The 14,908-nt window shown below is 37.4% G+C and overlaps 1 protein-coding gene across 4 annotated transcripts in view; it reads right to left on the bottom strand.

Moving 5' to 3' along the window:
• Positions 1 to 1,877: 1,877 nt before the first annotated feature.
• The window catches only part of NUP54 (nucleoporin 54), a 34,636-nt gene continuing 21,605 nt past the window's right edge, over positions 1,878 to 14,908 (bottom strand). For 2 of the 4 annotated variants that reach the window (XM_003832292.5, XM_034958626.3), the window contains 4 exons: positions 11,902 to 12,009; positions 5,268 to 5,387; positions 4,857 to 4,967; positions 1,878 to 2,708 (listed from right to left, as the gene is read on the bottom strand). In XM_003832292.5, the coding sequence (XP_003832340.1) occupies positions 2,580 to 2,708; positions 4,857 to 4,967; positions 5,268 to 5,387; positions 11,902 to 12,009 (468 nt within the window). In that variant the 3' untranslated portion in view covers positions 1,878 to 2,579. The remainder of the gene's footprint in view (positions 2,709 to 4,856; positions 4,968 to 5,267; positions 5,388 to 11,901; positions 12,010 to 14,908) is intronic. The other 2 variants (XM_063603552.1, XM_034958627.3) reach the window with 1 other exon arrangement.

The raw sequence follows: 14,908 nt of genomic DNA, 5'->3' as shown, positions 1-14,908 counted from the left end.
TATTTCAGAATTGCCAGTATGCTCAATACTGTTAGTGTTTAACATCAATTTAATATCTGAATTAGAACTTTAAGGATAGTCTACTCATCTCTTTGTCTTAGTCTGTTTGGGTTGCTGTAACAGACCACTGTAGACTAGGTAACTTGTAAGCAACAGACATTTATTTCTCACAGTTCCAGAGGCTGGGAAGTCCAAGATCAAGGTGCCAGCAGACTTAGTTTCTGGTGAGTGCCCTCTTCCTTGTACTTTCCTCACCATCTCACATGGCAGAAGGGACAAGAGAGAGCACTAATCCCATTCATGAAGGCTCCACCCTCATCATGACCTCCCAAAAGCCATACCTCCTAAAATCACCATATTGAGTGTTACGATTTCAAGATGAATTTTTTGAGGACACAAACTACTCAGTCTATAACACTTGCTTCGATAACTGAGTCTAGTTATCTAACCAGTTATATGCTCAAGGACCACAGGCCTGCCTTATATATGCAGTCACCAGTGGGACAGAAACCCAACAGGATGACTGGGCCTGCCTTTTTAAAAGGCTGACCTTAGGCCCTGTCTGGTATATTTATCTGGTTGAACTAGCAACCAGCAATATTAGAACATGAAAAATCAAAGGCTAGAGAAGCGACCATGGTATGCATGATGAGTGATCCATCCGCTAGATTATATAGCTCAGTGAGTAACAATTCTCATCAATTAGACCAACAACTCTTCCTACTATAAGGGGGTGTGCAGAGGGACAAAAACTCCTATACTTGGCTACATGGGTAAGAATGATGGACATGCAGATCTTCTGGGCCACGGAGAAAATGTGGACAAGGCGAGAAATTCCTGTCCCAACACTGTTGGTATTGCAATATAATGGGTAGGAAAGAATGATGAGAGGGTAGTAGAGTAGTGTAACAAATTTACACACCATAAACTTGGCAAAAGTAGCTGCATACTTCTGGCAGTCAATTTGGATAGAAACAATCAGTTTTAAAGTTCCTAGTCTTGGCCAGGCATGGAGGTTCAGGCCTGTAATCCTAGCACTTTGGCAGGCCAAGGCAGGAGGATTGCTGGAGTCTAGGAGTTCAAGACTAGCCTGGGCAACATAACAAGACCCCCATCTCTACACAAAATAAAAAATATTAGCCAGTTGTGGTGGTGCATGCCTGTAGTCCCAGCTACTCAAGAGTCTGAGGTGGGAGGACTGCTTAAACCCAGGAGGTCAAGGCTGCAGTGAGTCGTGATTGTGCCACTGTACCCCAGCCTGGGTGACAGAGAGACTTGTCTCAAAAAAAAAAAAAAAAAAAAACAAAAACCCCACAAAAAATCCTAGTCTACACAACTGTAACCTATACAACTGAGGAGAAATCTCTTCAGTGGATTCTCAGAGGATGGACTCCAGATATACAGTGCATCACACTCTTCACCATCCCCATAGTAAATACAATAGCAAGATTCATGGGCCTGTTTCTTCTAACACCTGTCAATACAAGCCAAAGCATCACAGAGAAGTGCAAAGTTAAAGCATCTCAAAAGCGGCCAACATGATGCAGCCCAAATATATAGTGTAGTCAGAAATACTGTTTAAAATGATCCACTGGTTAAAGACCCACTATTTAACACTACTTAATCTGTTTAACTCAGATTTTCTAGTATTTCGAATACTAATGACATATTAGGGAATTCTTAATACTAGATGATATCTGAAGTAAGTTTTACTTGCCATACCCTAATCAAAATATATCAGCACTGACAAAAATCCCTAGGAGGCAAAAATAAGACTTAAGACTAAAATTCCTGACTTGTGATTATGAATTTAGTACCTGTGTGGACAAAAAATGGTCATTCCTCAAAAGCCAAATAAAGCACCAGACAGAATTATATAAAAGTAATTACAAATTAAGAATTTATTTATAAGTTTTCATCTTTTTAGAAATAAAAAGGCTTAAAAAACAAAATGGTTGCAAAAATGGTTAAGTAATTTTGTTATATCCTAATTGCTTAGGTGTGCTCTGTAAATTCCAAATAAGTAAAATAATATAAAAATACATTTTCATATCTTTATAGAACAAAAACAAAACATTAAATGCTTTTGGATTTTCTTTACTCCTCCCACAGATGAGTTCACAAATACAAAAACTGGTGTACATTTATACTCAAGTACAAATCTCCAACAGCCAAGTAATTATAGTTTCTTCTGTTATGTGCAAAGTAGATTATTTCATATTTACTTGGTATGGAAAGCAGAGTACAGGCTCAATGGACAATAATCATTAAACACAGATTATGTTTAAGAAAATGCTGTTGTAAAAATGTACAATAGTACATACAATTTTGGTAATTATGCACTTCTTTTAAAGTAAATACAGCTTTTAGATATAAATCTTTCAAAGGTTTTCTTTGAAGAGCTGTGAGGTGACTATTTCAGATTTGATGAACAGTAATTTGTCAGTAAACTTCTCAAAAAACCAAGCCAAGAAAGAATTGTTTTCTTTTTCCCTCCATGTGGTCGGTTTCATTCTTAAGGAAGGTCTGATGCAGTAAGAAGATGCATTTCACAAACCTTTACACAAGTTTGTGAACTGTCAACTAAAGACACCACCTCTGATGTGGATGGTTTCATTCAATCCATGTTCGACCAGCTTTATATCTTCTAGATCATCTTTAATGATGCTAATCAAATGGCTAAGGCCTTCCTGTTGTTGTTTCAAATGCTAGAACAAATTAAGAAACAACATATTAATGTATTAATTTCTTAAAACTGCAAGCTAGTCACAGGAAAAAAGACTCCACTTTGACTGTTTTACTAGCAACACAGTACCTAGTAAGTGCTCTAAATATAGAGGGCATGCATATTTAAACATTTGTACTACATCTTTTGCTAACAGTGAAAGACAAACTCTAAAGAATAAAATCAAACAAATATATAATGAACAATATCTTCCAACAAAAATGTTTTTTTTACCAACTTTTGATAAAGGCATGATAATAAAACAGAACTCAAAGGAGGTATTCAAATATAGATGACTAGCAAAATAACATTCTGAAAACTGAGAATATTCATGTTTTGAAGTACAAAGTACACAGTGATAATGGTGGTGATGACTACAGATGCTAACATTTTTTTAAGACTCCTCATGGGTTAAGGTGCTGTTTTAACAGTACTGGTATTCACTCACTTAACTCATTTAAAATCCTTTTGAGCCCCCTTTGGGGTACCATTATCATCTCGACAGTTAAAGAAACTACAGGTAAATAACCTGCCCAAGGTCATAAAGTAGATGGTGAACCATGATTCAATCCCAAAACAATACACTGCTCATAATTTTAAAAAAGACAGGTGTTTAAATTATTCCCAGTTTTATTGCATATATCAACTCTATTTAATACAACTATTTATTTCAATATACTGGAACCTGTTAATTTATTGCAAATACTTAAAACAATGGAATATAATTGGTTATGTGTGTAATATCCAAGAACCTGGAAGCCAAAGTAGTTTTTGGTTGCATAAAACCAGCCATATCCATTCTAACATAATAAAATTGGATTTGTTGATGACATTTATAACCTTTATCTAAAATCCTCAGGGCCATGCCAACAGTCACTAGCTACCTAGTATGTTCCACAAAGTTAATCATCTTCATATATTTTCTTTAGATGCAACTGTTCATTTTCATTAAACCAATCTGCATTTATACTAATGAAAATAAGCCAAAGCAGTGTTTCCCAACTTTTTCACACAATGTGAAAACCCTAGAAAAGTGGTTGGAGGTTCTGGCCACCTCAACCTACCTCCATCCAGATCTCCTGAGGGCTTAGGGGATAGATCAATAACCAAATGTTTATAACTTACATGCGACATATAGGCAGGGAAGGTATTATCTAGAGCAGTTGCTTCTCAAACTTTAAAGTGCATACAAATCATTCTATGATCTTGATAAAATGCAGATTGAGTACGTCTGGAGTAAGGACTGAAATTTTGCATTTCTAATGACCTTCCAGGTGCGGCTACTACCTACACTTTAAGGAGCAAGGTCTAGGAAACTTTAGTGTCTCTACTACCTCTAAATTCATCTTTTTGGCGAGGAGAGGGATAATTCACTTTTTTAAACAGTGGCAAAACAGGCATACCATAAAATTTTGCCTGTAACTATTTTTAAGTATACAGTTCAGTGGCATTAGGTACATTTAGGCTGTTGTGCAATAATCAACACTATCCACTTTGTTTAGAACTTTTCATCTTCTCAAGTTGAAATTCTGTACCAGTTAAGTTCCTCCCATCCCCTCCTCCCCTCACACCCTGGCAACCACCTTTCTACTCTCTATTAATTGGACTACTAGGTACTTTTCATAAGTGAAATCATAAATATTTCCCTTTTATGAGTGGCTTATTTCATGAAGCATAACTTCTTCAAGGTCAAATTGCATTGTAGCATGTGTCAGAATTTCATTCTTTTTTCAAGGCTGAATAATATTCCATTGTGTGTATATATACTACATTTTGTTTCTCTATTCCTTGATTGATTCTTGGGTTATCTCCACATTTTGACTATTTTGAATAAAGATGCTATGAACATGGGTGTACAAATATGTTCTGAGTCCCTGCTTCCAACGTACTTGGGTATATATCCAGAAGTAGACCTGCTAGATCATATCGTAATTCTATCTTTAATTTTTTGAGTAAACACTACACTGTTTTCCATAAAGGCTGAACCATTTTACATTCCCCCAACAGTGCAAGAAAGTTCCAATTTCTCCACATTCTCACTAACACTTTTCTTATTAGGATAACAGCCATCCTAATAGGTGTGAAGTGGTGAGCTCACACTTTAAATAATGCAGCCTCATGCAACACTTACCTGCTTGATTTCTCGTAACAGATCTGCATCTATGTAATACCTTTCTTCAGATCTGACTGCTCCAAAATGATTCTGCATCCTGATTTGAGACATCAATTCATTTAGTCGGCCCTAAAAGTTAAGACTGAGTCAAATTACAACTGCCGACGAAGACTTGTAAAAGACAATGTTTTCTTCTGAAAGGATGGTTTCAAAACCATCTATTAAAAATTTCTATTTCTCTCTCTGTACATTATATTTGAAACACTAATACTAGCCAAAAGAACCATGACTGAGTTTACTTTAGAAAGGAAGTTCTAATTGGAGATAAGAAACACAAGTATACAAAATTCCTGCTTGAAGATTACATAACTTTTTGTCTGCAGATCCACCTGAAACAAATTTTAGAATTATGGTCTTAGAAGTGGTTACCTTGAACTGAGTAGGTGCATTTAGTTCACCCTGAATCGTATCCAGCTGAACTCGCAACTGCTCTTCATCAGCCTGAATGGCATAACCACTCTTCCTTTGAATTTCCTGTTTGATTAGGACCTATACAAATAAAAACCACCAATAACAACAGAATCATCTCTTTTTAGTTATGCAAGTAGTAGTAGTACAATTAGTTGCTGAAAGAAATCAGCTGAAAATCAAACAACAGTAGGGTTCAACAGTTCAGGATTTGAATTATGTTTCTGTCCATTTTAACTAGGCAAAAGTTATCACATAAATACACTGATATAGACTTAATTGTTTTTTTTGAGACAGGGTCTTGCTCTGTCTCCCAGGCTGAAGTGCAGTGGCGTAAACACAGCTCACTCCTTGACCTCTGTGGCTCAAGTGATCCTCCTGCCTCAGCTCCTGAGTAGCTGGGACCACAGGTGTGCACCACCGCACCTGGTTACATTTTTTAATTTTTTTGTGGCGGGGTGGGGGGGGGGTCTCACTATGTGGCCCAGGCTGGTCTTGAACTCCTGGGCTTAATTAAGTGATCCTCCAGCCTTGGCCTCCCAGAGTGCTGGGTTTACACTTTGCCAAGCCAACAATTTTAAAACTATGGTATGGCTTGGCCGGGCGCGGTGGCTCACACCTGTAATCCCAGCACTTTGGGAGGACAAGGTGGGTGGATCAAGAGGTCAGGAGATTGAGACCATCCTGGCTAACACGATGAAACCCCGTCTCTACTAAAAATACATAAAATTAGCCGGACGTTGATGGTGCACGCCTGTAGTCCCAGCTACTCGGGAGGCTGAGGCAGGAGAATGGCGGAAAACCCGGGAGGCAGAGCTTGCAGTGAGCCTAGATCGCGCCACTGCACTCCAGCCTGGGCAACAGAGCGAGACTCTCTCACAAAAAACAGACAAAAACTATGGTATGGCTTAAAAGCAGTACAAAAAAATAGACAACATAATACCAGTTTCAGACATTTACTCACAGCCTTTCCAAATAAAGTGTTCTTTAAAGATGAGTTTATAATATTTAGGTCTAAAAATTATTTCTTGGATTTTTTTTGAGATTACAAAAGCAAAATGTACTTGTTAAGAAACAATACGAGAATGTAAAAGACAAATTTTCTCTCATACCCCCAAGACAAATAGTGCTAACTGATGTTCATTCCCCTGTACCTTTCTCCTTGCTCATCATACAGAGAGAGCACACACACACAGATCCAAAATAAAACTAAACTGTATATATCACTCTGTGACATGGTTCCTTTTTTTGGTTGTTGTTTTTGTTTTTCTGAGACGACCTTGCTTTCTTGCCCAGGCTGGAGGGCAGCTCAATGCAGCATCGATCTCCTAGGCTCAAGCAATCCTCCCACCTCAGCCTCCCAAGTAGCTGGAATTACAGGTGCTCACCACCATGCCTGGCTAATTTTTTTTCTTTTTTTTTTTTTAGTAGAGATGAGGTCTCCCGATGTTGCCCAGGCTGGTCTCAAACTCCTAAACTCAAATGATCCTTCTGCCTTGGCCTCTTAAAGTGCTGGGATTACAGGCGTGGGCCACTGTGCCAGGCCGGTCTCAAACTCCTAAACTCAAATGATCCTTCTGCCTCGGCCTCTTAAAGTGCTGGGATTACAGGCGTGGGCCACTGTGCCAGGCCGCTTCTCTTTCTTTCCAATTTAACAATGCATCGGGGGAAAGGGTCTAAAGCAGCGGCCTCTAAAGGCAGACTCTTGGTTTGCTGCTACTCTCCAAGCCCAGCTTACTCTGTTAAAAACAGTGCAAATCCTTCCATACTCTCATCCATGCTCCTATAACCATATCTTTTTCATAAACACACACATAGACCGACTGCTTTTTACTCATCTAAGTTTTTAAAAATGGATTATATATAATTAACAAAATTAATTTTATTATCAATATTAACCATTAAATTTTATAATTAAAATAATTTTATTATCAAAATCTCATGAAATGCCTTAAGAAGTATAGCTCTAATTTGTTATTTTTAATGGCTGTATGCTTTTTAAATGTTATTAACCAATAATCAATAATTACTGTCTTGATGGATATACATTTTGTTTTCACACTACAATGCCATAATAAACATTTTTGTAGCTTTGACTCTATAAACAATGCTGTAATAAATTTTGTAGCTTTGACACTACAATGCTATAATGAACATTTCTGTGCATATATCTATTTAACTGGTATAGATCTTTAACAATGAGGCTGAGTTTTAAAGTATGTACGTTTTCAGTTCTAAAGCTGCTAGATTGCTTTCTCAAAAGATCCTAATGATTTAGATCCATAGGCCACACATCAGAATACTCTTTCCCCACATTCCTGTCAAGAACAGGTGGTGGTTGTTTAAATTTTTCCCAACCGCATGAGTGTAAAGGGATCTCTTTTTTTTTTTCCCAGATGGAGTTTCACTCTGTCACCCAAGCTGGAGTGCAGTGCCGTGATCTTGGCTCACGGCAACCTCCACCTCCCAGGTTCAAGCAATTCTCTGCCTCAGCCTCCCAAGTAGCTGGGATTACAGGCGCCCGCCAACATGCCCAGCTAATTTTTGTATTTTTAGTAGAGTTGGGGTTTCACCATCTTCGCCAGGCTGGTCTTGAACTCCTGACCTCGTGATCCACCCGCCTCGGCCTCCCAGAGTGCTGGGATTACAGGCGTAAGCCACTGCGCCCGGCCAGGATCTCATTTTTTTTCTTTAATCTGCAATTCCCAGATTCCTAGTAAATTAAAGGGACCATCTTTTAATGACTAAGAACTATTTTGCATTTGCTTTTTCTATGAACTGCCTTTACACATCTTTTGCCCAAATTTCAATTGGGTTTTACTGTCAAATTATAGGATCTCTTTGTATAATATGAATATGAACACTAAATCTAAAATGAATGCTGTTTGCAAAATTTCCTTTTCCTAAACTCTATCACATGACTATTGACAAATGGCTTCTGGTATCTTTTGCTACACAATTTTTTATGTGGCCAATGTTGGTTTATAGTTTCTAGCTTTTTGATCAATGTCTCTCAAATCCCAGGCTGTACATACAGCTTTGAAAGTTTCTTAAAGTCTTTAGTCCACTTTATTTTTATACAATGCAATGGTCTAATTTTCTTTTCTTCCTTATGGATAGTTATACTCCAGCATTATTTATTAAATAAACCCACTGAATTGAAATACCACCTTTCTCATATATTAAATTTTCAGCACACTTGCATCTATTTGTAAATTCCCTACTCTGTTCCATGCATTGTTCTGTCCAATCCCATGCAGACACTATATTGATTCAATTATAAGAGGTTTAAAATAGGTTCTGAAATCTGGTAAAGAAGTCCCCTTCACTATTTCTTTTTTGTTCCTGAACAAGCTAGTCTCAAACACTTATCCTTCTTTATAAACTTAAAGAAATTTTAATCAAAATTTTTTTAGAGACAGGGTCTCCCTATGTTGCCCAGGCAACAGAGTGCAGTGGCTATTCATAGGCACAATCATAGCTCACTAGAGCCTCAAACTCCTGGGCTCAGGTGCTTCTCCTGCCTCAGCCTTCTGAGTAGCTGTGACTATAGGTGCCATGTCATCACACCCAGCTTAATCAATTTTTAAAAAGCTGTAATTCATTTTTAATTTTGTAAAGTGGGTATTAAGTATTCTCATCTAAGAATATAGTTTATCTATTTGTAAATACCTATACTTTCCTCAGAAATATATTCCTATTTTACAGTTTTGTCACCATAGTGAATGGAACATTTTCCTATTTCCAGATAGTAAAAAGGAAAGTTGATTTTTGTACTTTTATATCTAGCCAGCTTACTACATTAATTCTATGGTTTATTCCCTTGGGTTTTCCAGATATACAATCATATCAGCAAAAATAGATCACTTAATCATCTTCCCAATGTTTATATTATTTCTTTGCTTGTTTTATTTATGAAAACCTCCAAGATAGCAACAAATAATGATGATAATATTGGGTGTCCGTTGTCTAGTTTCTAAATGCGATTTTAGTGTTCTGCCTTTTTGAGTATTTGCTATTCATTTTTGGTTACAGTTTCTATTATATATTTTCCTTTAATGTGTTGCTATAATAAGTCATGTTGATAGATGTCCTGTTATTAAAACCAACCTTGCATTCCTGAAATAAACTTTACTTGGTCATAGTATATTTTTTAAGAAATTGATAAATAGCTGGATTCTCTTTGCTTATACTTCATTTAGAATGTGGTTTTTTGGTCCGATTTGAGGTATACTCTACATACGACAATTCACCTGTTTTAGGTGTTCAGTTCTATGAATCTGGCAAATACATACAGTCGTGTAACCACCACAGTGATTAAGATACAGAATATTTCCATCACCCCAAGCCCCTTGTAGTCACACTTCTCTCTTCATCTACAGTCCCTGGCAACTACTAATCTGTTATCTGTCCCTAATTTTCTTTTGTATAATGTTATATAAATAGAATCATGCCTTACACAGCCTTTAAGTCTGGCTTTTTTCACTTAGCATAATTTGCATCTCTTTAAAATAGCTGTTTATAATTTCTTTTTTTGAGATGCTACAAACAGAAATGTAAAATGGTACAGTTGCTTTGGAAAACAGTTTACGTAGTTCCTCAAAAAGTTAAACATAGTGTGCATATGACACAGCAATTTCACTCCTAGGTTTATACCCAAGAGAAATAGAAGTATATGGCCAAACAAACACTTGTAAATAAATTTTAATAGCAATATTATTCATAATAGCCAAAAAGTAGAACCACCAAAATGTCCATCAATTGAGTAAAATGTGGTATAGCCATATGATGGAATATTCAGCAATAAATGAATAATAATCATTTATTAGTACCTGAAGTACTATTACATGGTACAACACAGTTGAACTTTGAAAACATTATGCTAAGTAAAAGCCAGTCACAAAAGACCATATATCGTTATGATTCCATTTATATGAGGTTTCCAGAACAGGCAAACCCATATAGGCAAAACCGGTTGCATAGGACTGACAGATTTGCAGTGAAACGGGGAAGTGACTGACAATGGGTATGGGATTTGTCTGTAGGGTGATAGAAATGTTCTAAAATTGATTGTGGTAATAACGGTTATACAAGTCTCTGAATATACTAAAAGCCATTGAATTGTACACTTTAAATGAGTAAATAGTATGGTATGCAAATTATCTTAAGCTGTGAAAAAAGAACAAATGAAGCTGTATACATTATTCCTCAATTGTCTAGAATAATTAAAATAACACTGGAATTAGCTCTTTTGTGGTTAGACAAAATTTGGCAATGAAACTATCTGTCCCTGAGGCCTTTTTCATGTTTCATCTTTCATTTTTCCAACTGTTTCTGTGGTATTTGTTTTCTTACTTCTCTGTAGATTAATTTTGGTAATTTTCATTTTCATAGAAAAATCAAAATAAAACTTCCTCTGAGTTCCAAATCTGTTACCCTAAAGTACATGCAGCATCTTCTTTTTTTTTTCTCCTTTTTTCTGAGATGGAGTCTTGCTCTGTAGCCTAGGCTGGAGTGCAGTGGCGTGATCTCAGCTCACTGCAACCTCTGCCTCCCAGGTTCAAGCAATTCTCGTGCCTCAGCCTCCCAAGTAACTGGAACTACAGGCGCAAGCAACCATGCCTGGCTGATTTTTTTGTATTTTAGTAGAGATGGGGTTTCACCGTGTTGCCCAGGCTGGTCTTGAACTCCTGAGCTCAGGCAATCCACTCACCTTGGCCTCCCAAAGTTCTAGGATTACAAGAGTGAGACACCGTGCCCGGCCCATGCAGTATCTTCTTATTCTGTTTTGTATATCTATGGTGATGCCTCTTTTCCCACTACTAATTTTGTATATTTTACTCTGTTTTTCCCTTCTTCCAGCTGATGAGATGCTTAGTAATTTTAATGGTCTTTTCAAAGAAATAGTTTTTTAATTTATTCTTTCCACTATTACATTTTTTAGTCTTTCACTAATTTCACATTTATCTTTCTTTTTAGTTTCTTTTGGCTTATCTTGATATTCCTTTTCTAATTTAACATGAGTACTAAGTTCCTTTATTTTTCACATTTGATTTTTTTAAATGAGAATTTTTTATGGCTGTAAGTTTTCCTCTGAGTACAGATTTTGCTGTTTCCCACTGGTTCTGGTATGTAATATTTCTGTTTTCATGATAGTTTATAATTTCAGTTGTTATTATTCTTTTAATTCCTCCTGTTAATTTGGAAATTCTATTGTTTTTCGACCATTATGGTTACACTCCTTTTTCTAGCACTCAAAAAATTTTCTGAACTATTTTATGAAACTATTTTATGAAATTTATGAGACATCAATAATCTCACAGAAGCTTCCCTTGCACTAAGATGCTTTATTTCTTCACTGCTTTCCCTCAAACTGTCACTAAAATATGAACTTTAGGATATTTTTATTCTCCTCACTCAAACCTATGAGACTTGTTTTCCAATTTCAAAGTTTTACTGAAAGAATTCGGTACTTGTAATTTCACATTATTCTTTCATTTTAGTATTTTTTTTTCTATTTTAAAAATCTATATTTAGTACATTATTTCACACACATAGTCTTATAAACACTGGGGGGGAAAATCCAAATTACTACCTGTAAAGTTCTATGGGAAAGATCCATGAGTTTCCTCTTGTATTGTGCAATTTTGGCTACAGATGTAGTTTGATTCTTTTGTAGCTCACTAATATCTTCAGATATGATCTGTTTAAAAAAAAATTGGGGGGGGAGGGTTAATCAAATATCACAACTATTTATCAGTTACACCTGTGTGGAAATTCTAATCTTGGGATAAGCCTGAGATTCATCTCTCAAAATATAAACTCTTTCCCTATAAATCTGTGCTTTATATTTCTTCCCTTTTTACATACCTAAAATTTTTTTAAAAGAATCATGCAAAGATATCTTTAGAGCTCTAGGAAATTTAGCAATGAGGCAATACATAGAAAAAATAAGCTAGGCGTGGTGGCTCATACCTGTAATCCCACCACTTTGGGAGGATGAGGCGGGCAAATTACTTAAGGTCAGGAGTTCAAGACCAGCCTGGCCAACATAGTGAAACTCCGTCTCTACTAAAAATACAAAGAAGTAGCTGGGTGTGGTGGCATGCACCTGTAATCCCAGCTACTTGGAAGGCTGATGCAGGAGAATCACTTAAACCTGGGGGATGGAGCCGAGATCGTGCCACTGCACTCCAGCCTGGGCAACAGAGTGAAACTCCATCTCACAGAAACAAAAAACAAAAAACAGAGTGAGACTCCATCTCACACACACACACACACACACACACACACACACACACACACGGCTGGGCACAGTGGGTCACTCCTGTAAGCCTAGCACTTTGGGAGGCCAAGGCAAGAGGAGTGCTTGAGACCAGGATTTTGAGACAAGCTTGGGCAAAATGGCAAGACCTTGTGTCTACAAAAAATATAAAAAATTAACCAGGTGTAGTGCTACATGCCTGTAATCCCAGCTCCTTAGGAGGCTGAGGTGGGAGGATCACTTGAGCCCAGGAGTTTGGGGTTGCAGTGAGCCGTGATCATGCCACTGCACTCCAGCATGGGCAAGAGGGAGAGGGAGACAGGGAGAGAGGGAGAGAGGGAGAGAGGGAGAGAGGGAGAGGGGGAGAGGGGGAGAGGGGGAGAGGGAGAAGAGGGAGAAGAGGGAGAAGAGGGAGAAGAGGGAGAAGAGGGAGAAGAGGGAGAGAGGGGGAGAGAGGGGGAGAGAGAGGGAGAAGAGGGAGAGAGGGAGAGAGGGGGAGAGAGGGAGAGGGAGAGGGAGAAGAGGGAGAAGAGGGATAAAGGGGGAGAGAGGGAGAGAGGGAGAGAGAGAGAGAGGGAGAGAGGGGGAGGGAGAGGGAGAGAGAGAGACAGAGAGAGAGGGAGAGACCTATCTCAAAAGGAAAAAAAGACAACACATACTTCAGAAATAATTAAGGAATCTGAAGTAACATGGAATACAGCCAACAACCAGGTCTGAGTGGAAAAAGTTAAGATGTGTAAGATGATATCTAGGGGGTGTCTTAATAGACAATTAGCCCTGTATCTAACTACTGACAGCAAGTACAGTACATTTCAACATTAACTGTTACAGAATACTTGGAGGGAGTAATCAAGAGTGCAGAGGAAAAGGAATGATATTAATTATGCAGCAGGATACATTTTTATGCCTCTGGATCTTTGACTTGCTGTTTTACCTGACTGAAATCCCACTATTCTGCCTTAGGAAGTCTTAACCTTACAGGGTAGGTTAAAATCTCACTATTTTATTAAAGCATCCCAATCAGAATTAATCCCATAATTGTCTCTATCATAATTAATCATTCTATGCCACTGGCTTACATTAACATGTTACAAGAAAGAGGTTAAGATTGTGCAAGACATATTTTAGCACATCCACCTGCACACATCACCTTTTAAAGAAACTTTCCAATGCCAGGCCATGCTGAAAGGACAAAATTAGGTGGCCATGTTTTATATTACAAAACCTAGGCAATCTCCCCATCCCAATTTTGAAAAATCACCAGGGTTTTTAGATACAAGAGTACTTACAACATTATTTTCTACCAGTAATAACTAAAAAAATTAGACATGTTATCAGCCACAGTATTTATTAACAAATACTAAAACCATCTAGGAATTGATCCAAGAAAGAACGCATAAGATTTTAAAAGGGAATATTTAAAAATTATTTTAAAGGACATAAAAGACTACAAGGATTAAAGAGACATACCACATTCATGGATGAAATGATTTAATATTAAAATTCAATTCCCACAAATTAGTCTTTGCATTTAATGCAATTCCAACCATAATTCTAGCATTCTGACAAATTGATTCTAAAGTTTTTATGGAAGAATAAAGACCCATAAAGACCCAGAAAACTTTGAAAAGAAGAACCAAGATTAGAGATTCATGCTACTAGATATTAAGATACACTACAAAGCCATAAGACTAAAAAAATGTGGAATGGGTGGGTATAAGAACAGACCAACTGGCCAATGAAACATAAGAGAGGGTCTAGAAATAGATCACATATATATATGCAAACAGTGTAATTTAAATTCTTTGATAATCATTGAGGAATATCACATTTTTATAGGCAATATTAAAAATATAGGGCCGGGTGCAGTGGCTCACGCCTGTAATCCCAGCACTTTGGGAGGCCAAGATGGGTGGATCACGAGGTCAGGAGATCGAGACCATCCTGGCTAACACGGTGAAACCCCATTTCTACTAAAAATACAAAAAATTAGCCAGGCGTGGTGGTGGGCGCCTGTAGTCCCAGCTACTTGGGAGGCTGAGGCAGAACAATGGCGTGAACCCAGGAGGTGGAGCTTGCAGTGAGCCGAGATTGCGCCACTGCACTCCAGCCTGGGCGACAGAACGAGACCCCCATCTCAAAAAAAAAAAAAAAAAAAAAAAATGGACCCACTATTTAGAGAAAAATAAATCTGAGTTCATACCACATACTTTATATAAAGGTAAACTTCATGATGACAACAAAAGACTCAAATGTGAAAGGTTAAACTCTAAATTTTTTTTAATGTAGGATACTCTCAGACTTTGGGATGAAAAATTATTTAAGCAAATTCCCAAAA

Source organism: Pan paniscus, chromosome 3, assembly GCF_029289425.2.
Source record: "Pan paniscus chromosome 3, NHGRI_mPanPan1-v2.0_pri, whole genome shotgun sequence".
Taxonomy (NCBI): Eukaryota; Metazoa; Chordata; class Mammalia; order Primates; family Hominidae; genus Pan; species Pan paniscus.
This window is presented reverse-complemented; position numbering and strand designations above follow the sequence as displayed.